Source organism: Vulpes vulpes, chromosome 14, assembly GCF_048418805.1.
Source record: "Vulpes vulpes isolate BD-2025 chromosome 14, VulVul3, whole genome shotgun sequence".
NCBI lineage: Eukaryota > Metazoa > Chordata > Mammalia > Carnivora > Canidae > Vulpes > Vulpes vulpes.
The window spans coordinates 4,587,346-4,612,786 of NC_132793.1; the positions used below are offsets into that span (position 1 = coordinate 4,587,346).

Here is a 25,441-nt window from a genome sequence, read left to right on the forward strand (position 1 = left end):
AAATATACTAGATGTGCTTAAGAGACAGTAAAGGGGCAATTGAACTTAAAGACAGATCAATAGAAATAACATGATCCTAAGAACAGAGGGGAAAAGATGGAAATCCCCTTTTCCAAAAACCCCAGGATTCAGTCATCTGTTAGATATTATCTAACAGTTTAATATAATTGGAATCCCAGAGGTAGAGTGAAAGAATGGAGTAGACAAAACATTTAAAGAAATAATGGCTGAAAATTTCCCAAATAATCAAATTTCTGATCCAATGAACCTAGAATATATTACACACCTAGCAATTACAGAAAATTGCTGAAAACAAAAGATAGCAGATCTTTTAAAAAAGATTTTATTTCAAATTTTAGGATGGCAGGAGGGAGGAAGACAGAGTATGTGCAGGTGGAGGGAGAGTGTATGAGGGGGATGAATCTCAAGCAGACTCCCTGCTCAGCACACAGCCCAGGGCTGGGCTCTATGAGTTCGAAACCAAGAGTCAGACGCTTAACCAACTGAGCCACCTAGGCGCCAAAAGACGCCAGATCTTAAAAGCAGCCAGATAATAAAAAGATTCATTATATGTAGGGTAACAACACTAAGGATGATTACAGGATTATAGGCTCCTCAGCAGAAACCATGAGGCCAGGATGTAACGGAATAACATATTTAAAATTCTGAAAGAAAAACCTGTACATAAAATCTCCTGGGAGTTTGTATCTTCTGACCACCTGTTCTCTAGCAAAAAATATCTTTCAGAAGTGAGAATGTAGTATAGACATGACGTTTTCTAATAAACAAAAACTTGAGGGACTCTGTCACTAGTAGATGGGAATACTATGAAAATCTTTAGGCCAAAAGAAATGACATCCAGTGAAAACTCACTTCTACAGGAGGGAATGAAGAACAATGGAAACAGTAATATGTGCATAAAATGAAAATAAATTATTTTTGCTCTTCCTGGTTCTGTACTGAATAAGTACTTAATCTCAAAGTTGCTACTCAGTGGGCCATACAGGTAGAGAGGTAGAGAGGCCCAGAGGGAGGTATCAAAGGCTAGCCAAAGTGAAGCACATAAGGTGGCTGGGCTCTCAGAGCCTGCGGAAGGGGAAGAAGGGACCAAAAGTACAGTGTTATCATGTTTTCACCAAATAGCCAGCTGTCTTTTAGTGACATTAGGGAAAAAAGCCAGCTGTTTTATAATGCCTTTCTTTGCAGTAAAATAACCATCCTTAAAAAAAAAAAATTAAAATAGCTTCCAATTTAGAGAAAACTTATAAGCACAGAATTTATTTATCTTGAACCATGTGACAACAAGTTGCCTCATTATCTCTGAAGGTTAGTGGACATTTCCTAACAGCAAGAATATTCTCTTATATGAGGGGAACAAGATCATAAAAATCATGAAATTAACATTGGTGCATTAATACCATGTATTTCTCAGAAACCATTTGAATTTTGCCAATTTTTCCAGTGATGTTTTGGTAAAACATCCAGTTCAAAATCACATGCTGTATTTGGTTGTCATGACTCGTTAGTCTCCTCCTATTTGGATCAGTTTCTCAATCTTTTATTGACTTTTTAGACTTTTGAAGATTAGAAGCCTGTTGTTTTGTAAAATGTTATTCTCAGTTTGAGTTTCTCTGATGATGACTCATGAGTGGATCCATCAAGGATGATTACATTTGTGAAGTTCATGTAATGTATTTGTGGTGGCCACAAAATATACTCACTTTTTTGTCTTTCGATATCCTCCCTTCAAGTGGAGCTTCATTCTATACACTCTGCATCTGGGAGGGTAACTTAGTCCCTCCCTCTACTAAACAGCAGCTGTGGTAGGTGACTCCTAAATACATCACTTTCCCTGGGGAAAGTTAGCATCCTTGTGAGGATATTCAAGCAGCCCTATGGAAAGGCTTACAAGGTAAAGAGTGAGGAGCTGAGGCCTCTGGCCAATACCCATGTGAGTGGACCATTCTGTAAGCAGATCCTTCAGCCCCAGCCAAGCCTTCACTTGACTGCAGCCCCAACTGACATCTTGCCTGCAACACTGTGAGAGACCCAGAGCGAGAACCATTACCAGCTAAGCCACTCAGATTTCTGGTCCACAGAAAGAACGAGAGAATGTTTGTTGCTTCTAGAGGCTAAGCACTGGGATATTTTCTTACTTAGTAATACATAACTAATACAATCACGTTAATAGAAAAAAGGAGAAAACCAGGTTATCATCTAAATAGATGCAAAGGGGCGCCTGGGTGGCACAACTGATAAAACTTTTGGTTTCAGCTCAGGTCGTGTTCTCAGGGTTGCAAGATTGAGCTCCCGCATTGGGCTCTGTGCTCAGCGTGGAGTCTGCCTGAGATTCTCTCTCCTCCCTCTGGACCTCACACCACCCCCACCCTCTCGTGCTCTTTCTCTAAAATAAATCTTAAAAAAAAGATGTAGAAAAATGCTGAGATAAAATTCAAGACCCATTTTTAATAAAAATTCTCAGCAAATGAGAAATTGAAGGAAACTTCCTCATCTTAATAATCGACAACCTACAACTAATACCAAACTTAAGAGTATAATGTTGAATGTCTTCCCAATAAGAATGGAAAAAGGAAAGGGTGTCAATCACTTTATTCAAGAGTACTGGAAATTCTAGCCCATGCAGCAAGGTATGGAAAATAACTAAAAGGAAAGGATGCAAACTGTCTTTACTTTCAAACATAATGATGTATGTAAAAAATCCTAAGGAATCTATAATTACTAGAACAAAAGAATTTAAGTAGGATTCAAATATATAAGGTCAACATACAAAAATCAATGGTATTTCTAGACAGCTGTAAGTAAACTGAAAAAATACAATTCTATTAACAATAGTTTAAAAAATAATATTAAAAAAATTTGACAGAATACTTTTGAGACTCCCTGACCTAAACCCACAAAACAATGAAGAGAGATGTTAAAGGAGACCAAAGTCAACACAGAGATAGACCATTCTGGTACACAGCCCAGAAGACTCCATATTATAATTTTTGACTAAGATGCCAAGGCTATTCAATGGGGAAAAGAAAGTCTTTCAACAAATGAGGTTGGTATGACTGCATAATCACATGGGAACATGATGCACCTTACCTTTGTCTCACACAATATGGAAAAACTAACTTGAGATAGATCAAAGAACTAAATGTAAAGCCAAAACTATGAAGAAAACACAGAAGAATGTCATGGAGACTTTGGGACAGGCAGAGCTTTCTCATAGAGGACCAAAAAAGCATGAATCAAAAAGACAAAACTGACAGCATGGACTTTATTAAAATTAAAACTCCTCTTCGTCAGAAGACATCATTAAGGAAGTGAAAAGGAAAACCACAGAATGGAAGAAAAGTTATGTGGTAAATATACCCGACAAAAGAGCTGTACTTGTTGTATAGTGGTATACAAAGAACTTCTACAAATCTGTAAAAGATAAGACAAACTCCAAATGAAAATGGGCAAAAGACTTGAAGAGTAAATTCATGAAAGATATGAGTGACAAAAAAGCACATGCCAAGATTAACATTACCAGTCATCTGGGAAATGCAGATTAAAATCAGAATGAGGTACCATTTTGTATCCATTAGGACAAGTAAAGATAAAAAGACAAATATTGGTGAGAATATAGAGCAACTGGAATCCTAGGCCTCATAGTAGGAGGGTAAAATGATGAAACCATTTTGGACAGCTGTCTGGAAACTTCTTATGAAATTATATATCCACTAACTTTACAAATTAGAAATTCTAAACCTAGTTATTTACCCAAAGGAAATGAAGACTTATGTCCATAAGACGATTTGTAAAAGAATGTTCACAGTATTTATATTCACAATAGTCCAAACCTGAAAAGATGTGGATGGCCATAACCAGAGGAGATAAATTGTTATCTATTTATACAAGAGAACATTATTCACCAATTAAAAAATGGGGGGAGGGGATTATAGTACATGTAACAACACCGTTGAAACTCCGAAACATTGTTTTATGGGGAAGAAACCAGATACCATTTATTTATTTCATTTATGTGAAATTCAAAAACAGGCAAATTAATCTACAGTGATTGAGATCACCATGGTGGTTACTTATAAATGAGTAGGACTCATAGAAGGAACTTTCTGAGGTGAGGGAGATTTCTGGATTTTAATTAGGGTATGTGTTATATGGAGAACACTTTAAAGAATCCTATTGTAAGCCGCTTACAAGAACCCAATCTTAAATCATTATTAGTAAGTTACAAAATTCTAAATTTGTAGATATTTAAATGTAGCTGTAGCATCAATAAAACAAAACTGAACAAAAACGGTAAACAAATACATAACCATGGCACAGATTCTAACCCACTTCTCTCAGTAACTGATGGATTCAGGCAGACCAAAAAAGTGAACAAGGATAACAGAAAGAATGAACAACGTGATCAATAAACTTGACCTAATTCTATTCATAGAACAGGTGCACCGTATACAAAAACTTTCCAAACACATACGGAATATTTACCAAAACTGACATATGCTGTGCCACATAGCAAACTGTACCATATTTTAAAGGATTTAAGTCATGCAAAAAATGTTCTGTCATCCCATACAATTATGTCAGTAATCGTTAACAAAAAGTTAACTAGGAAACCTTATATTTGAAAATTAAGAAATACACATCTAAATGACACCTGGATAAAGGATATAGTCTTAATAGAAAATGGAAAATATTTTGAAATGAATCATAATGAAATTATGACATATAAAAACTTATTGGAATCAGCAAGAGCCATGGTTGATACGAGGAATACAACTGAAAAGAATAGGGACTGAAAATCAATGATATAATCATCTATCTTAAGAAGTTAGAAAAGACTAGCATATTGAACAGGACAGAAACAATCAAGTCGGGAGCAAAAATTGATGAATTGGAAAGTAGACAGAGAGTAGAGCTGATCAAAGGCAAAACTAATGTCAGAAATGCAAAAGGGCTATCAGAATAGGATCTTAACATCATTATACCAACTGCAAGAAAGAGCTGCATATATGAGAGTCAAAACCCTTAAAAAAAAAAAGTCCCCCAAACCCCACAATCTATCAAAACCAATACAAGAAATAGAAAATCTTTTTTTAAAAAAGATTTTATTTATTTATTCATGAGAGACAGAGAGAGAGACAGACAGACACACAGGCAGGCAGGCAGAAGGAGAAGCAGACTCCATGCAGGGAGCCTGACATGGGACTCAATCCCAGGTCTCCAGGATCACACCCTGGGCTGAAGGTGGCACTAAATCGCGGAGCCACCTGGGCTGCCCAAGAAATAGAAAAATCTGTAAACGAATAATCTCACAACTATGAAAACAAACAGATTTCTTAAATTCCATTCCACAAGGACAATTTGAAGCCCAGATGGCATCATTGATGAATTTTACTAATGACTTAAAAAATAAGAGCAGTTTTATACAAACTCTTCCCTGGAGGAGTTTCCCAAGTCATTTTATAAGGGAAGCAAAACCTTGACACCAAACTTGACATACATATTACAAAAGATATTACTATGTGACTATCTTACTCATAAACATAGACAAAAATCCTAGAAAAACAGAAAACTAAAGCCAGTGATTACTAAAAGAATTATATGTTACAATCTAAGTGGATTTATTTCATGAAAATTCAAGTGTAATTTACCACATTAACAGTATAAAAGAGAATAATTACATGACTAACCCAATAGGTGTAGAAAAATCTTTTGATAAATCCCACATTCATTCATGGAAAAAAAATATCCCAGCAAATGATGAAAAGAAGGACACTCTGTAGTGTGATAAGGAGTACGTACAAAAAACCTACAGCAAACATATTTAATGGTATGACAGTGTAAGCTTTCCCACTAAGATTAGAGTAAGATAATACCCAGGACCACAATTCTATTCAACACTGTACTACAGATCCTACTCAATTCAGTAAGAAAAGAAAAAGTTTAAGATGAGAAATACATTTCAAAACAATACCATGTAGTATATTAATAGCATAAAATTGCTTTGAAACATCAAACCCCTTAGTATAAATCTAATGAAAAATGTGCCAGTCCACTACAAAGAGAAGTAGAAAAAAATACCAAGAGAAAATAAAGAAGCTTGTCTAAGAAATGGAAAAATAATGTTCATTTATTAGAAAATTCAATATCATAAAGATGTCATTTTTTTTTCCCAAACCAATCTATAAATTCAGTAGAATGCCAATCAGAATCAGTAGAGATTGGTGTGTTGGGCTATGTGAGAGTGGACAAGCTGATTTTTAATGTTTATATAGAAATGTAAGCCAAGACATTTTTAAAGAATAACACAAAAGATACATCATTGGACTTTAAGACTTACTACAAAGACACAGAAGTTAAGAAATTTTAACACTGGCACAAGGACCCAGAAAAAAAGACCAATAGTCTTTTTAAAGGATCAATGACTAAGGCCAGAAAAGAAAGTGTATTATGAATCTTATATGATGCAGGAGTAAAACATGACAGTAATAGCACAAAAGACAAGAGGGAAAATGAGAGTATGCTCTCATAAGGTTCTTATACTGTATGTGAAATTGTATATTATTTGAAAGTAGACTGAAAAAGAAGTATACCATAAATCCTAGTGCAACCACTAAAATAATAAAACAAAGAAATGGAGCTGACAAGCCAACAGTGGAGATGAAATGGAATCATTAACATGGGCCAAAAAGGAAAATAGAGCAAGATGGCAGATTTTAGCCAAACCATATTGATAGTTATAACAAATAAAAATGGTTTAAATCAGTATTATGCAACATAGTTTTCTGTGAAGAAGACTAAAAGATAGCTAGTGTGACTGAGGAACTGAATTTCAAATTTTAACTTAAATTCAAATACCCACATGTGGTTTTGGCAACTGTGCTGGACAACAAAGGTTTAAACACTGCAATTTAAGAGCAGGGACTGTCAGATTAAGTGTAAATGCAGGACCATAATGCCTTCTATAAGAAACCTCCTTCAAATACATAGATATAAATACATAAATGGATGGGAAAAGATAGGCAAACACTAATCAACAGAAAGCTCAAGAGCCTGCGTTAATGGGAGACAAAGCAGACTTCAGAATCAGGGCTGTTACTAGGGAAAAAGGTGTTTCATGATGGTGAGGGGGTCAAGTTATCAAGAAAAATAACAATGCTATACGTAGAAACACTCAATAACAAGAGATTCAAAATACATGAACAAAAATTGATTAAACTACAAAAGAGAAATAGACAAATTCTCAATTAGCGTTGGATTTCAAACACTCCTGTCACTGCAAATGAGAGGGGGAAAAATCAGTAAAGGTACAGAAGGCACGAACAGTGCTAATAACCAAGCTGACTAATTTAACATTTATAAGAACATTCTCTTCTCATATACATGGAGCATTCACAAGGACCATATTCAAGGCCATAAAACAAATGTCAAATGTAAAAGGTTTGAAGTAATAATGAGTATGTTTTCTGACCACAACAGATTTAAACTAGAAATCAATAATCAAAAAATTTCTGGCAAATCCCTGAATAATTGGAGGTTAGAGAAACTTCTCAACAACTAACAGGTCAAACAAGTCACAAGGGAGATAAATACTCTGAACAAATGAAAATGAAACAGTGTATCAAATCTGTGGGATTCACTTAAACCAGTATTTAACAGGGAACTTTATAGCTCTAAATCCTCACAGGAGGGAGCGTTAAAAAAAAACAAAAACAAAAACGCCCTAAAAATCAACATTCTGAACTCCTAGGATAAAAAACTTTAAAAAAAAGAACCAATTAAGCCAAAATCTGCAAATGGGGAGGGGACCCCCAAAGATAAAAGCAAAAAATCAATGAAATAGAAAATAGAAAAATATTAATGAAGGGGTGCCTGCCTTTGTCTTAGGTTGTGATCCTGGGGTCCTGGGATCGAGTTCTGCATCAGGTTCCCCCAGGGAGCCTGCTTGCTTCTCCCTCTGCCTGTGTCTCTGCCTCTCATGAATAAATAAGTAAAATTAAAAAAAAAGAAAAATATTAATGAAATAAACTAGTTCCTTAAGGTCATTAAAATTAATAAACTTATAGCAAGACAGATCCTAAAGATATTAAAAGGGTAACAAAAAAATTTATGAATTTTATGCCAATAAATTTAAAAAAATAGATACAATAGATAAATTCATTGAAAGACACAAACTTACTCAAGAAGAAATGAATAGACTTATATCTATTAAAGAAACTGAATCTGTAGTTAAAATTTTTCTGACAAAAAAAACCTCCTTGCTCAGATGGCTTTATTTGTGAACCATACCAAACCTTTAAGAAATAATACCAATTCTACATAAACTCTTACAAAAAATTAGAAACACTTCCCAATTTATTTAATGAGGACCTGATACCAAAACTAGAGAAAAATATTACAGAAAACTACAAGATAATTATCCACCTCATGGAGGCAAAAATCTTTAGCAAAATTTTAATTAATCAAACCCAATAATGTATTAAATGATGCATATTAACCAAGTGAAATTTATCCTAGGAACTCATTTGTTTAGTATTTGAGTATAGATTATTGTAATTCACTATTTTAAGACTAAAAAAGAAAAATTCTAAGGACAGTTCAAAAGTCATAAAAACAACCCAAACAAAACCACCTGACAGAATTCAGGATAATTCTTGATAAAAGATCTCACTGATTCAGGAATAGAGGAGAACATTCTCAACCTGATAGTGGGCACCTATAAAAAAAACTGGAACCTAGCCATCCAACTTAATAGTAAAGGCTCTAATGCTTTCCACCCCAAGGTAAGGAATAAGGTAAGGATGTCTGCTCTTACCACTTGTCAACAAAGTACTGGAGGTACTAATGTAATTGGATAAGTTAAAGAAATAAAAGACATATAGATTGGAAGAAAGAGGTAAAATGTCTTTGACAATAGAACATGACTGTATAACTAAGGAAATCCCAAAGAATCTATGAAAAAGGTACCTGAACTTACAGAATTTCTTTTCTTTTCTTCCCCAAAGATTTTACTTATTTGAGAGAGAGAGCAAGTGAATGCATGAACAAGGAGATGGGCAGAGGGAGAGGGAGAAGCAGACTCCCCGTTGATCAGGGAGCCCAATGTGGGGCTTGATCCCAGGACCCTGAGACCATGAACTGAGCTAAAAGCGGATGCTTAACCAACTGAGCCCCAGGGGACCCTGAACTAACTGAATTTAGAAAGTCACAAGGCCAGTGCATAAAAAACAAGTTTATTCTATGTATTAGCAATAATTAAAAATTGAAATTAAAAAATTCCATTTACTAATCATAAAAAAATATGAAATACTTTGGGATAAATTTAACAAAGTATGTGCAAAGCCTGCACAGTGACAACTGAAAAACTTTGACAGAAATCAGAACTAAATTAATACAAAAATAATGCCATTACCAATAATACCATGTTTATGGATAAGATGCAATATTATTGTCAATTCTCCCCAAATTAATCAATAGATTTGCTATATTCCCAACCAAAATTTTAGCCATTTTTTTTCCCAGAAACTGGACATCGTGATTCTAAAATTTAAACAGACATGCAAAGGACTGAGAAAAGCCACACAGATTTGATAAATATAAATACAACAGGAGATTGTATACTGCTTAATTTTAAGATTTTCTAGAAATCCACAGCAATCAGGACTGTTTATTGTACCAACAGAAGGACACACAAATGGATCAATGGAACAGAAATAAACCTAGACATACTTATCAGTTTATTTTTAACAAAGGCACTAAGATAACTTAATAAATGCAGAATTCAACATTAACAAATGTTGCTATAATGACTAGATTGACACATGGAAAAAAATGATCCTTGAATTCTGTAGCACAGCAAACTAAAGCTAGTAGAAATAGGTCATAAGCTAAAATTTAAACCATAAAGCTTTAAAAATTCTAAAAAATAGCACAGGAGAAAATCTTTGTGATTTTAGATGTACATGATACAAAAATATGAATTATGAAAATTGATAAATTGAACTTGATTAAAATTAAACATCTATGCTCTTTGAAAGATACTGTAATCAAAAGTCTAAGAAGAAAATTTTTGAAGAGTGGAAGTTAACTAGCTGGTGGTGTTGAGGGCAGTGAGTAGCATGGGGGACAGCAGGATGGTGAGAGGAGGAACAGGGTATGTTGGAGGGGCGGCCAGGAGGCTGGTGAGGCAGCAGAGGCCAGGTCCTGGACATCAGGGGAGGCTACCACAGGGTGTGTTGGAACAAAACTCTTTTCTTCCCCAGTTCTCCTAAGTGATCATACTCCCTTACTGTCCTCTCCTGCTGCCAATCTCCCTGGTAAGTCTTGCTTTGCACATGCAGGTCTTCCCCAGCTGTGTGTGTCCTGCTCCCAACGTTTCCCATCAGTACTCTCATCACCCCCCAACCCACTGCTCAGTTTCACCTGTGCAATGTAATCTCAAGTCAACTTCTCCAGCCTTTCTCTTTAGGGCCAGGCCCTTATTTCCAAACCATGATTTGGACCTCAACCCCTAGAGAACTTGGTGTCCATTCCTCCTCCTGTTCTAAATCCCCCCACTCCTCCCATATTCATGGTCTTCCCTAATGGCCAAATATGTCACACTGGGTGGATGGGGGGGGTGGGGGAGCACAGGCCCTAAGAGCCATCTGGAATGGACTTATATTGGAGCTTTCTTTAGGAGAATAGAAGCTTAACCGTTCTGTCCCTCCTGCCTCCCTCTGCATATCTGCCCTCTCTCCATCTTTGGGAAATGGAAATTAAAACCAAAAGGAGGTACTAGTATGCACCTTCCAACACAGCTAAAATTAAAGACTCCACTCATCTTTCAATATTTAAATGTCAGGGCTTCCAAGTGCTTTATACCTCTACTCTTTACCCTTAGGCATCGGCCATTCTTTTAGGCCTAGGCCAGGCCTCTGGCCCGTTACGTGCTCTTGGAGCATTCCATGTGTCTCCTTTGGAGCACAGAAAAAGGTCAAATAAATCATTTCCCGTACATTAGTTTTCGATTCTGTTTCTTTCCTCCTTGTTGGTAAGGTCCATAAGAGCAGGAACCAAGTTTATCTAAATTAGGAGTTGGCTAACTTTTTCTGAGAAGGGCCAAATAGCACGTATTTTCAGCTTTCTGGGCCATAGGCCTTCGTCACAACTATTCAACTCTGCCATTGTAGCTGGAGAGCACTTGAGACATCATGTGAGTGAAGGTGACTGTGATTTGATAAAATTTTATTTACAAAATCAAGAGGTGGGACCAAGGGCCAGGATTTGCTGACCCCTGGTCTAAATCACCAGCACCCAGTCTAGCATCTGGCATATAGAAGGCACTCAATGGATAAAGAAAAAAAAAAAAAGCCCTTGGTTTTGGCAATGAGATGGAAACCGGTACATAGGGAGGGTGGTTTTAGTGGCACTGAGGCAACACTGAAGAGGGTTGAAGAGAGAGCAGCAGCTGAGGAAGGAGTGAGTTCTCTTCCAAGAGTTCCACCACCAGTATGGCGCTTGGGGAATGGTATTGTCTTAGTAAGGCAGGTAAAAGTGGAGCATGTTTGCAGGCTCTGACAAGAAAGCAAGGCAGGGGAAGAAAGGGAGAACTGGTGAGGAGGGCCCTCCAGAGCTCAGGTGTGTGAGGAGTCGGGCACAGAGGAGGAACACACTCGCTTTGGCTGAGAAAAAAGGAACAAGGAAAAGTGGAAGGAAACTCGGGGAACACCTCATCTTCCTCCTTCATGTGAAATGTGACACCCGGCAAAGAGGGCGGGACTCCAGGTGAGGAACTATAAGCATCTGCCAGAATGGGAGGGCTGGCAAATGGGTGCATGGACACCCCAGACAGGGCTGCGGGCCTGTCAGCCTCACTGCTACCGGAGCTAGACGCCTCCCTGTTCTCTGGCTGTCTCTGAGAGAGCGCTTTTAACCAAAGTGGTGTTTGCATCTTGCAGAGCTGTGTTTTCCGCTCAGACCCAGTGTGAAAGGTGTTACTCACTGAGTCACCAGCACTACCTGCTATCACTTCCTGTCACTCTTTCCCAGGCAGGTAGCAACAGGCAGGCCCTGAGGCGGATGAGGTCACGTTTTAAACATGTGCACGTACCCAGTTCTTTCTTGAAGGATATCAAAAGGCATTTTAATTTCAGAAATTTAGTAAGTAGTGGTTTCATCCCCATGCCTTTGAATGTGTATGTCGTAAAATATTTCTGTATTGGGCAGAATTGGATTTTTCTTTAAATGGGAGATTGGAGGGGGGTGCGCAATAAAAAATAGCATCCAGCGATTTAATTTTGCAAGCCTAACATAGAATTTAAACCTATAAAGTGCAACTTCTTACAAGGTAAGTCATTAACATTACTGTATCTAAATACCCTGAAAAGTTTTCTGAGTGAAAAACCTACAACAGCCAGTTTCACGTATATCCAAAGTAACAGACACCCGGAAAACGCTGACAATTCAACATTAATTTATTAATTCGCTATTATTATTAGTGTAGGCAGGTATGAGAGGGGTTCAGATAGGTAGCAGCAGTGACAGGGCCTCAGCCCCGTCCTGGGCGTCCACATCTCCGTCTGCTGGCCCTCCCGGTCTGACATGTGTCCTGTTTCTCAGGAGGAACTAAAACCATCTAAATAACTTTTTAGTTGGTATGCCTGAAAGAACAGTATCAGGACCTGTCACCTTCTGCTTTGTTTCAAGATGTGACTGCCGCTGGTATTTTTATTTAATGGACTGACGTACGTTCTACTAAGCAGCGCTTCCATTCCTATTTTTTTTAATTAATTAATTAATTAATTAATTAATTTATGATAGAGAGAGAGAGAGAGGCAGAAACACAGGAGGAGGGAGAAGCAGGCTTGGGCCAGGAGCCTGATGTGGGACTCGATCTCAGGACTCCAGGATCGCACCCTGGGCCAAAGGCAGGCGCCAAACCGCTGAGCCACCCAGGGATCCCCCCCATTCCTATTTTTATTTTGAAGTTTCCCCCTCACCAATCAAAAGGTGACCTCCCCAAAACACATCAATCCTCACTGCACGCTTCCAAGTCCTTCCAGGGACGATGGAAGGGAAACCACGGGCCTGGGAAATGCACTGAGAATGGCGACGCCTCCCCACTCCCAGGAACACACCTTTTTTCTTTTTTTAAATTTGGAAGGGCTTCCGGGACACCTTCAGAGACAGACTCGATAAACTTAAATCTCTTACCCTATCGTCGGGTTGATGTTTGGATCGAAACTGTCTTCCACGAACCGCCACACGATGCTCGATTTACCTACGCCCGTATCCTGGAAAAGAAGGAGGCGGGTAAACAAATCAGTCCACCTGCTTGCAGACGGAGAACACTGCTTCGGGGCCTTACGCTCGCTCGCTCGCTCGCTCGGCATCTCGCAAACATCAATTCGGGCGCGGGTTTTCAGGACGTCTAGGGGCACAGGGTGTTTGTAAACATTGGGTGGGAGGGAGGGGATTTCGAGATGTACTTAACTGTAGGACGGGGAGGGTGGGGGTGGGAGTGTCTTGCAGTTTTTACCGGGACACCAGAACCTTTAGAGAAGCCCAAAGTTCGTGCTTGGCGTGATAAAGCCACTTTCTGACACGTGCAGGTAGACTATGAACTCCTGAAATTACTCGAGCGATGCCTGATAGGGCCACAGCCCCGCCCTACTTGGGAAGGGGTGCTGGTGCTGGTGCTGGTGCTGCTGGTGCTGGTGCTGCTGGTGCTGGACTAGTTACTGGGATCCCTTTCGGTCTCCAAAGCAGCCACTCAGGCAAAAGAGCCCCAATTCCACAGGGCGTGACCTGAGGGCGCCAAGATGCTCCGTCGAGGCAGGAAGCTGAAGCTTCCAACTCTTTTTTTTTTGGGGGGGGGCGGGGGGCTTCCTGATTTGAACGTGCCCCTCCCCCCCCCCCCCCCCCCCCGAGAAAGTAACTCAGTGAGGAGTGTCCCCGAGCGCGTCCCACAAACTCCGAACAAACGAGAAAAGGAGACGAACTCTGCTTGCAAAAGCCGCACGAGGAAGACCGGCGGCGGGGCTGCGCTCCGGGGCGACCCGGCCAACTTGCACCGGGCCCGCCGGCGGGGAGCCGTCGGGGGCCTCGCCGTCCGCGGGTCGGGTCCCCCCGGCAGGGCCGGGACGAGGTGGCAGGACGGCCCCGCGGGCCGCGGCGGGGGAGGGGGCGCAGGGGACGTGGGCGCGCCTGGGGCCCCGGCCTGCCCGGCCTGCCCGGCCTCCCGCGGCCCTCCCGGCCGGCCCGCCGCCACTCACCCCCAGCAGGCACACTTTGAGCTCCCTCAGCGCCATGGCCCGGGAGCCAGGGGCGCGGGCCCGCCGCCGCCCTAAGTTGAGGAGGGAGAGGCCGGGCCCAGCACGAGCATCCCCCGGCGCCGCCGCCGCACGGCTCGGCCCCGGCCGCGGGGCGCGCAGAGGCGGCGGCTGCCCGCTCGCCAGCCCTCGGCCCGGCCCGTCCGTCGCCAGCCGCGCGCGCGAGGGGCCCGCCTCAGCAGCCCGGACGCTGCCTCGGCCTCCCGGGCGCCGCCGCCGCCGCCGCCATCTTGGGACGCTGGCCGGGTCACCTGACCTCCCCGCCCACCTCGGCAGCCACCTTCGCCGCGAGGGCGGGGCCCGGCCGGCGCCGCGAGGCTCGCGGGGCGGGGCCTGCCCGAGGGGCGGGGCTAGGACCGGAGGCCCCGCCCCTCGCCCACCAACCCCGCCCTCCCGCGCGGACCCCGCCTCCTGGCCCATCCCAAGATGGCGGGGGAGTGGGGTTGGCTCCCCGGGCGCAGGGGCGGGAGAGCGGGGAGGGGCCTGCCCGAGGGGGCGGGGCCGGGAGCCCGAGGCCCCGCCCCCTCGCCCCACCGGCCCCGCCCTCCCGCGCGGACCCCGCCTCCTGGCCCATCCCAAGATGGCGGGTGAGTGGGGTTGGCTCCCGGGGCGCAGGGGCGGGGGAGCGGGGAGGGGGGGTCGGAGGGGGCGGGGGCCCCCCATCGAGGCCGCGGCCCCCTCCTTGTGTGTAACTCCTGTGTGTTTCTTGGTTTTCAGAGATCCCGCTGTACTTTGTGGACTTGCACGATGACTTAGACGATTGTAAGTAGCAGTTGGGGGGCCCCCGCCCCCGCCCCTCCCCGGGAACCTCTCCCGGGGCTCGGGGTGCGCGGAACGCTGCGGGCGGGGGCGGCTGCGGGCCAGGCCCCTCCTGCCGGGACGGAGGAGCGGGACCCCGACCGCCCGGAGGATGCACTTGTGGCGGTGCCTCCTCGCGGGGCGGGGCGGGGCGGGCCGGGCCGGGGATGGGGAGCCCTCCCCTCCTCCCCTCCTCCCCTCCTCCCTTCCTCCCCCCCCCCCCCCCCGGGAGGATCTGGGTCGTTGGGAAACTTCTGACTTCCGGTCACTTTGTGTCTCTTCCTCCTCTTGCTCCGGCCGCGGCCCCCGGGGGGTCGGGAGGGGCGGGACGGTCGTCCCGGGGCCTGGTGGTGGCTCCGCGGCCGCCGTGGGGTTGGGGAGACTTCCACCCGGGCTCTCCGCGTTTCCCCAGGGGTTCCGGGGTCTGGGAGGTGCGGGCCCCTGTGTGGACTCCAGCCCAGCCCCGCGTCCTACCCCGAAGCGCCCTGTGGGGCCGGCATGCCTCTAGGGGGCCCTCCTGCCCTCTCCTGCCCTCTCCTGCCCTTTGGGGTCACCTGCAGGACTGCTGGCTGGGGGAGGTGCCCTCCCGCAAGGGCAGGTGCAGGTCCACATTCGTGGTGAATGAGGCATTTCCTTTCCTTCCAACAAACGTTTCTTGAGCACCTACTTATTCAGGGCCAGGCCACGTGCAGCGCCCGAGACCTACAAAGATGAACCAGAAACAAGGACAGCTTTCTTTCCAGGGGTTCACAGCACAGACATGGTAAACAGAAAATAACCAAGCCCTGGGATGCTTGCTGGGGCAGGAGGTCTGTACAACCACGGGAGCAGCTAACGTTAATCGGGGCCTACTGTCCATCTTTCCTTCCCCGGCTGCAGGTTTCCTTACGTCATGAAAGTTAGTGTTTATTGAAAACGTACCACAGGTCACGGGCAGTTTTTTTTTTTTTTTAATTTTTATTTATTTATGATAGTCACAGAGAGAGAGAGAGAGAGGGGCAGAGACAGAAGCAGGCTCCATGCACCGGGAGCCCGATGTGGGATTCGATCCCGGGTCTCCAGGATTGCGCCCTGGGCCAAAGGCAGGCGCCAAACCGCTGCGCCACCCAGGGATCCCCTTAAACTCTGTTCATAGACATTCTGTTAGAAGGAAGCAACATTACTGAAACAGGTGGTACCGGAAGGGGTAATAATAATAATAATAATAATAATAGTAATAATAATAATAAAGCCAGTGGTTAGGAGCACCGGTTCTGGAGTCAGATGGCCAGAGGGTGAAGGAGGTCCTGTGTGGCTCTTTGCTGGCTGTGTGATCTCGGGAGAGTCACGGTACCACTGGGACCCTCAGTGGCTTCAACTGTAAAATGGGCATCATAGTGTTCCCCCTCAAAGGCTTTCGTGAAGGTTAAATAAAAGGTTTAGTGGGAAGCCCTGTCTGTAAACACTCAGTAAACATCAGCAGCCACGATTGTTGTTATCAATGTGATCATTATTCATATTTATTTAACACCGTTGAGCCAGGTAGAATATAGACTCTGGGTTTACAGAGGCAAGTGTTTCAGCCAATGGACGTACTTGAGTGGAAGGAGTGTCACATTTCTATTGGTAAACATCAGTGAACTTCTGTTAAGGCCCCTTTTATTCATAGATTTGATATTTGGCCTGGCTGATTGCTGACTGTTTTGGTTATCTAGGTCACTCCGAAACTAAGTGGCTTAAACCAACAGCATTTTATTATTATTATTTGCTATTTTAAAAAAGATTTTATTTATTTATTTTTAAAGATTTTATTTATTTATTTATTTTTAAGTCTTCTTCTTTTTTTTTTTAATTTATTTTTGATAGTCACAGAGTGAGAGAGAGAGGCAGAGACACAGGCGGAGGAAGAAGCAGGCTCCATGCACCGGGAGCCTGATGTGGGATTCGATCCGGGGTCTCCAGGATCGCGCCCTGGGCCAAAGGCAGGCGCCAAACCACTGCGCCACCCAGGGATCCCTTTAAAGATTTTATTTCTTTATTCATGAGAGACTCACAGAGAGGCAGAGACACAGGCAGAGGGAGAAGCAGGTTCCCTGCGGGGAGGCCAATGTGGGACTTGATCCCAGGCGGGATCAACCCTGAACCAAAGGCAGACGCTCAACCACTGAACACCCAGGCATCCCTGATTTTATTCATTTATTTATTTATTTCGAGAGGAACAGCATGAGCAGGAGAAGGGACAGAGAGAGAGGGAGAGAGAATCTCAAGCAGACTAGCGCAAAGCACAGAGCCCGATGTGTGGCTTGATCTCACCACCTGAGCCAAAATCAAGAGTCAGATGCTTAATCAACTGAGCCACCCAGACGCCCTGAAACTAACGGTTTTCTTATTGCTAACAATTTTGTGGGTTGACTGGGTGGTACGGAAGCTTCATGTGGTTTCAGCTGAACTCTGGGAAGATGAGAGGGTTGGAGATCGCTTCACACACAGGACATCTGGTGGAATTGTCGGCCAGGACCTCAGTTCTTGTCCAGATACCTTTTCTACTTGCCTTGGGTGATCGTCTCATACCACGGTGGGTGGCTGTAGGCCATTTGACCTCTTTCCTGGTGGCTAGCTTCCTTCAGTCTTTATTGTACATATGTGCAAAGGAAAGTAAGAGATTATATATGGAAAAATAATTGATTTTGCTTTGGCCCTCTTTGAACAAGTGTTGGGTGTTTGACACTTATACTAGAGAAAGCCTTAAATACTCTGTGGCAGATGGCTGAGGACTTGCCCCAACAAGGAGGGAAACCACCATCATGGCTCTGAATATACCCATGCCTTGGTATTGCAACTTTGGGAGTCTCGTGGGGCTTCCTGTTTAAGCAGAGGTGGAAGCTACCAGGTGCTGGACTTCATGACTTTACAATATAATTGATTTAATGTAAGCCATAGTAGGAGGGCCTGTTCCCCCACAAAACTGCATGGGTCCCACCTTTATACTTTACTGGGGTGGCATTTGGGAGGTATTATGCTGTGACTGACAGCAAGAACCCTGAGGTCCTGTGACCCACTTCCTGCCTTTAGCTGTGTCATAATATTGGACAAGCAGATCGATCCTTCATTCATTCTGTTCAATTTCTTCATCTGGAAAATTAAATAAGAATAGAAGGTGCCTCAGAGAATTGATAAGATTAGATGAGATAGTACACGTGTAACAGTTTAGCTCAGTGCCTGGCATAACGAGTTTTATAGTCAATGAATTATTATTATTTTCATTGACATTACCAGTGCTGGGCTTTCACGTAAGATTTTCTGGTTCAGTGTTTATGCTGCTACTCTGTGAGGTAGGTGAGATTATACCTATTTTACAAACGATAAAACAGAAATCAGAGAGGTTCAATAACTTAAGTAGTGTGGCACAGCTCGTAAATGATAGTATTAGCAGTCAGACTCTGTTCCTTTTGACTCTTTTTTCTTCTGTCACCCAGATCAGCCTCACAAGTATCTTAACCTAATGGCAGGGCATGGATGTCAGTTTGGGTGATTTTAGGTCTGTTGTCTTCCTTGGTTGTTTTGTGTAAGTGATGTGATAACTGCTTCATTTAGGCTATAAGTTGCTTTGGGCAGGGACACAGGTCATCCTTTTTATAACCCAATGTCCTGTTTGAGCTAGGTGTTTAATTAATGTTGTTACGTGTAACAATAATGGATTACAAGGCTTGTCTGATTTACTTTGTGATTCTTGATTAAATTTGGCTAACTTAAAAAAAAAGCCTTAATGAATGGATGCCTTGTTTTTTTAAAATCATTCAGAGTCTTCAGGCCATCGCAGCACAGAAAAGATTTAATTTTAGAGAATTACCTTGCTAAATTCCTTCTCTTGAGAGCAGAAAGTGTGTGGGGTGGCCTGGCATATTGGTCCCTGTGGCGGATCGCACTGGAAAGTGGAGCTGTGTGAGTTTGTGCCTACGGGGCCTGTGAATTTGCTTGTAGCATGTGCAGCCTGAAGAGGTGCTACTCCTGGTAAGGTTTGCTTGGCCAACTAGAATTTAAGTGTATGCTGGTGGTAGTTGAAAACAAAAATGAGGGTGATCCGTCGTGGATGAAAAGACACCTAAGTGACCGATTACCGAATAACACTATGTGGTCAGATTTGGGCTCTTAGTTGAACAAACCAGCTTTAACAAGACATTATTGAAACAGTGGAGAAAATTGAACTTGGACCGGGTAGTAGATGATGTTAAGAATCATTATTAACTTTGTCAGATGTGATAGTGGTTTCACAGTTTTGTTCCAAGGGGAAGGGCCTTATCTAAGAGAAACAAACAAGCTTTTATGGGTGAAATGATTTGATGTGTGAGGTCTGCTTTCAGATACTGCAACAAACAATAGACAAGCACAAACTTGGGAGGAAGGATAAATGGGGGAAAAGAGGCAGAATATTGATACTTGTTGAGGCTGGCTGCTGGGGACGTGTTTTGTTTTGTTTTGTTTTTGTTTTTGTTTTTATTACACTGCTCTCTCTGTTTTTGCATGTGTTTGTAATCTTCCATAATTAAAGAGTTTTTTAAAAATGAGGTAAAAGTTTCGTATGTGATCCAGCATCTGCACAGAGTTGGAAAGCTGGATGTCAGTTCCGAAGTCGCTGCAACAGTACGGTAGACTACATTTAGCTTCCAAGGACGGACTGGTAGACTGTATTAGCATTTAGGGTACGGTGTTTGTTTTCAAATGTTTGTATCTATGAAAGAAGTCGGGAAAAGGGCATACTTCTATTGATGAGAAAGCCTAGGTGCCAACAAATGATGTCTGAACTTTTGTAGAAAATAGGATTAGCTAGGGTGGAGGAATACAGACAGACTCTCTGGACTCTCTGGACCTTAGTGCTGGAAGGAGCAGTGTATGGCTAAACTGGAATAAAAGACATCCTCCAGAGCAAAAAGCATTCCATTTCACCTGCCTGCTTTGTTCCAAATTTGTAAAAATGTTCTGTTCAAGGACCACAGCCAGGCTGTGTACCCCCAAAGTGGAGAAGCTATTTTAATTTGAGTCCACAACCAAACCATTGAACTTTTGCTCTGAACTATAATATAAACTTGAATCAAAGATTGTCAATTAAAAACAAAAACAAAACAACTTTTCCCTGTTAGGTGAACTAGCTTAAACAGAAACAGGAACTTGTATGTGCTAATACTTGGAAAATAGAGCAAAATCTAGACATTACACTATTCTCTAAATCAGAGGTGGGCAAATTTTTTTTTCCGTAAAGGATCAGATAGTAAATATTTTAGGCTTTGTGGCCTAGAAAGTCTGATGCAACCAGTCAAGCCTGCTGTTTTTGTCTGGAAGCACCCACAGACATACATAAATGAATGACTATGGCTGTTTTCTAATAAAGCTTTATTTATAAACACAGGCAGTGGGCTGGATTTGGTCCATGGGCCATAGTTAGCCAATCTCTATTCTAAATCAAACTTGATTTCATTCTATCAGAGCCTCTGAGTTTGTCTGTTAGCTGAGCCAACCTAACAGGCTGTCTTTCCCACCCGGTTCAGTTTGAAGAGCTGAGGTTTTGCTAACACAACCTGTTTTGTTAAGTAACCCCTTGACATATTGCTAAAAGTTCACATCTCATTTTTCCAGTTGGTGTATTAGGGATGAAAACATGTACCTCTTTCCTCCCAGCAGGATGAGTGGCAAGGAACAAAAGAGTCAGAGTGGTAGATGCAGAATCAACTTTGCCTCCCCTCCAATCATTATAGTGCATTTTACTTTTGTTGCTCTGCATTTTCCATTTCCTGTGAGACAAACAGATGAACATCAGAGATTCCCTGAAATTGCCTTTGTTTAAAGAAGAGAATTTTAAGTGGCTTTCTACATCACAAATTAAGATCTTTTTTATTTTTTAATTAATTAATTATTTTAGGCTCCACGCCCAATGTGGGGCTTGAACTCATGACCCTGAGATTGAATTGCATGCTCTGCTGAGTCAGCCAGGCACCCCAACGAATTAAGATCTTCTAAACAGAAAATTTGCAACAAAACCTAGATAATGAAAGAAAATGGTTTTGACCCTCAGAACACTACTTAATTTGAAACCTGATAGGGGAAAAATAAGATGAGGGTAAGTGGTTGCATTCTATGTTTGGAAAGTCATTCACTCGGTAACAGGTGTTTCTCCAGTTCCTTCTAGGTGCCAGCCTATGGGAGGAGGTGTTGGGGATAGGGGGCTGAAGAAGCCCTGGGCTCTACCCCAAGGACACTCTTGCCTGGTGGGGAGGTGCGTGCTAGGTACAGTGCAGAATGCAGCCTGCCGAGGGCTCAGGTGGAAGAGTGAAGAGAGCTGAGCAGCAAGACAGAGCCATGTGTCCTCCAGGGATAGAGGGGAGATGCTATTTAGAGTTGGATCTGGCCAAGGAAGGCGATGGGCATTCCAGGCAGAGGGCCTCTATATGCAGAGGTGGATATGTGGTGAGGCAGTCAGGGATCTAGGAACCAGGGGTATAGAGGTCTGAGGAGTGGGAGAGACTGCAGAGGTGGGTTGGGGGTCCACCAGTGAAGACTCTGCCTTCCCAGTCATAGGGTTTAGACTTTATCTGAGAGGTGATAGGGCATCCCTAGATGTGTCGCTGGGACCTATGTGTTAGGAAGACAACCCAGGCAGTGGTATGAGAACTGCCATTTATTTAGTTAGGACTAATAATGTGCCAAGCCCTGTTGTGAGTGCTTCTAGTATTTAACTGCAAAAAACCCCTGTGAGGCTGATATTTTTAACTTTAGTTTGTTGCCAAGCCAGGCTCCCAAGGGGCACGGAAAGACTAAGTAACTTGCCCAAACCACACAGCTAGTGAGTGGCAGAGGTGGAATTCAAACCAGGGAGTTTGGCTACAGAATTTGTACTTAACCACCATGCTTTGGCAGACTTGCCATTCATTCATTCATTCATTCATTCATGTACATGACTAATAATTATTAAGGACCTCTTAAGTCCTGGGCACTACACTAGGCTGTACGGACACAGAGGTGAATGAAACAAATCTCATTTCTGCTCTCATGGGGCTTTCAGTCCAGTGGTAGAGACAGCCATTAAAAAGCCAACGCAAGTGAGTGAGCTAAGTTCAGGAGTGGTAGGTGTGGTGCAGGATGCGTGACAAGTGAGTGTGGTCAGTAGGGCCAGGCAGGGCTGTGGGAGGGATGGAGTTGCTGCTTTACCTTGAGTGGCCAGAGAGGTCTTGTCTAGAGCTCTGAGAAGCATGCTAAGCTTTTTTTTTTTTTTTAAGATTTTATTTATTCATAGACAGAGAGAGAGAGGCAGAGACACAGGCAGAGGGAGAAGCAGGCTCCATGCAGGGAGCCCGACACGGGACTCGATCCGGGGTCTTCAGGATCACACCCCGGGCCGCAGGCGGTGCCAAACCGCTGCGGTGCCAAACCGCTGCGCCACCGGGACTGCCCGCATGCTAAGCTTTGAGTAACAGGATGGAGGTGTTCCGACATGGAGCCAGAGACAACATTCGGGCATAGCAGACAGCCAGGGCACAGGCTCTGAGGCTGGATGGGCCCATTGTTGTCCAGGCCTCGTGCGTCTGGAGCATAGGAGTTAGAGCAGTGTGGTGTGGGGGCGGGTAGAGAGGGCCCTAACATGTGGGACCTTCTGCCCCATACAGGATAAGGGGTTTGCCTTGTGCTCAAGGAGCCCATGGGGTGCCACTGGAGAATTCTAGTCAGGTGAGTGCCCAGAGCTGAGTTACATTGTAAAGGACAGACTGTGGAGAAATAAGCCAGGGATGGAAAAAGTGGTGTGTCCTAGGGACTCAGGCAAGAGTAGTGGGGTCTTGATGGAGGAGGAGGGTGTCAGAGTAGTGAGTGGGGTCAATAGATAGTTCTGACAGGGACGAGTCAACTCAGAGTCATACCCTGAAGCAGCACTTCTGCTTCCCTCCACCCAGGCAGGGCTGGTTCCTCTCATCCTCCCTGAAGCCAGTGCCATTTAAGCCAGATGTGGCTAGATGTCTGCTCTTGTCCATCAGACATGGTCTTCCTCATCTTGGATCACCAGGGTCTAGCATGCTGAGTGGCACATGACAGGGACACGGAAGCGTGCATCAAATAAAGAAACCAGGCTGTATGTGAGGGTGGAGTTCATGTTTTCCATCTGAGATGGTTACTTTTGAGGTGTGCTCAGGAGATCCTGGGGGCACAGTCGGGGAGACCACTGAAAAGCCCCCTTGTAGGGTTCTGTAGAGGACTTAGGCCTGAAGAGAGTCATTAGTGTTGGATGGAAGCTGGAGCCAGGGTAATGGGTAAGAGCAGCACAGCGGGAATTGGCAGGGAAGAAGGTCAAGGGTGGAGTCCCTGGCAGCAGAAGCTTCTAGTATAGTGCACCCTGGGGAACAAACCTCTCAGAGGTAAGAAGCCAGGGGACCCTTGAAGCCAAGGTTTTGTTTGGGGGGATCATTCATGCCACTTGCCACGAAGAGTCGGATCAGATGAGTACTGAAGACAGGCCACGGGGCTGTGGTAGCTGGGAGGTCTTCAGTGACCTCTGTGAGAGATTTCCCAGTGTGGTCAAGGAGCAGAAGCCAGACCGGAGTTAGTTGGGAAGGCATTACGCGTTAAGGCAGTATCACCTGTAGTCCACTAGCTCCGTGGTTATTTACTGAGTACCTCCTCTGTTCCAGGCACTGGCTGGTGATTGGATACTTTTGGGAATGGTCACTGTTCTTTCGAGTTTACAGCCTAGCAGGGGAAAACAGACCCTTTAAAAGGAGAAGCAGCTGGAAGGATTGAGGTCAATTGCTTTTCTTGGATAGAAGAGCCCAGAACAAATTTGCATTATTTATATCTACCCTGGAAACCTTAAAAAAAAAAAAAAAAGATTTGAATAGCTCAATAATTCTACTCCTGGTTATATGCCCAACAAGATGTGAATGTATTATTCTCAAGAAGGCATGGTCATAATAGCACTGTTCTTTTTCTCTTTTTCTTTTTTTTAAAAAAAATCTTTTAAGTACCTTTTGTGGCTGCAGAGCCTTGTTAACTTTATCCATAGATTAAAACTTTAGATATATTGAGTTGTTAGGGGGAAAATATCAAGTAATGATTATTTATTGATTATGCACTATTACCTGACGTTATAGTATGTGCTCTGGATAAATTTCTCTTAGTAATTCTATAGCTAATCTTTTTTGTCCCCCCATGTTATATAAATATATTTATTGTTTTTACTTCTTATATTTAATTTTTTTGTTGAAATATAATTAACATACAGTGTTATTAGTTTTAGTTGTACAATATAATAATTCAACAATTCTTTTTTGTTAAAGATTTTATTTATTAGAGAGAGTGAGAGAGAGAGAGAGAGAGAGCACGAGAGGGGGGAGGGTCAGAGGGAGAAGCAGACTCTTTGCTGAGAAGGGAGCCTGATGTGGGGACTCCAGGATCAAGACCTGAGCTGAAAGCAGATGCTTAACCGACTGAGCCACCCAGGTGCCCCTAGGATTCAAAAATCCTATACATTACTAACTGCTCCTCATGATAATTGTACTCTTAATCCCCTTTATCTGTTTTACCCATCAAATAGTAGCACTATTCTTCAGAGTTGAAAACTGGAACCTACCCATATGTCCATCGTGAATACAATGAATTATGAATTGTTCCATTCACACAATGGAAAATTATGCAGCTGTGATAGTGAATGATCTACAAGTTGGCCCAGTAATGTGGATGAACTTCACAAACATAATGATGAGTGAAAGAAGCCAGATACAAAAGAATATATACTGGATGGTTCTATTTATATGAAGTAGAAGAACCAACTAAAGCTCATATCATCCAGGCTGTTTGAAGGTAGGAGTGTGGTCACCCTCGAGGTAGGATAGTGAGCAGAAGGGGGTATGAGGGGCTTTTGGAGATGCTGGTAAAGTTCTCTTTGTTGAGTGCTAGTTACACAAGTGTGCTCAATTTAAAACTTTAGAAGTTGTTATTTCTACACTTTTCTGAATAGTGTTATATTTTGATTTTCTAAGATCAAGGAACAGAGGAGAGCATAACCATGGACCAAGGGATGGGAGTTAGTGAAAGGGGAAAGATGACAAAGTAACTTTTTTAAAGCAATTAATTAATTAATTGTAGGTGATTTCTACACTCTACCTGGGGCTGGAACTCAGAACCCCGAGATCAAGAGTCACATGCTTTACTGACTGAGCCAGCCAGGTGCCCCCTAAAGGAAAAGATGACAGAGAGCAGAAAGAGAGGGTAGCTGACTGTGGGGGTTGGATTGGATGAGACTGGGATGGAGCTTGGTGCATCCATGGAAGAGTTTGCTTCTTTCCAGAAGGAGGAGA

At 43.3% G+C, this 25,441-nt stretch overlaps 2 protein-coding genes across 4 annotated transcripts in view; one reads left to right on the forward strand and one right to left on the reverse strand.

The window, feature by feature from the left end:
* RAB22A (RAB22A, member RAS oncogene family) overlaps positions 1-14,566 on the reverse strand; it is a 57,416-nt gene extending 42,850 nt beyond the window's left edge. Inside the window, exons 1-2 of the mRNA XM_072735521.1 lie at positions 14,274-14,566; positions 13,213-13,292 (exon numbers count right to left, since the gene is read on the reverse strand). Coding sequence (XP_072591622.1) covers positions 13,213-13,292; positions 14,274-14,309 — 116 coding nt within the window. The 5' untranslated portion in view covers positions 14,310-14,566. The remainder of the gene's footprint in view (positions 1-13,212; positions 13,293-14,273) is intronic.
* Positions 14,567-14,839: 273 nt separating this feature from the next.
* Positions 14,840-25,441, forward strand: part of LOC112932177 (serine/threonine-protein phosphatase 4 regulatory subunit 1-like) — an 84,034-nt gene continuing 73,432 nt past the window's right edge. For 2 of the 3 annotated variants that reach the window (XR_011996848.1, XM_072735522.1), the window contains exons 1-2: positions 14,840-14,917; positions 15,048-15,092. Coding sequence is in view for 1 of the 3 variants with exons in the window: in XM_072735522.1 (XP_072591623.1) it covers positions 14,911-14,917; positions 15,048-15,092 (52 nt within the window). In the remaining 2 variants the exon portion in view is untranslated. Of the gene's footprint in view, positions 14,918-15,047; positions 15,093-15,872; positions 15,892-25,441 lie in introns of those variants that run through there. The other variant, XM_026015032.2, reaches the window with a different exon arrangement.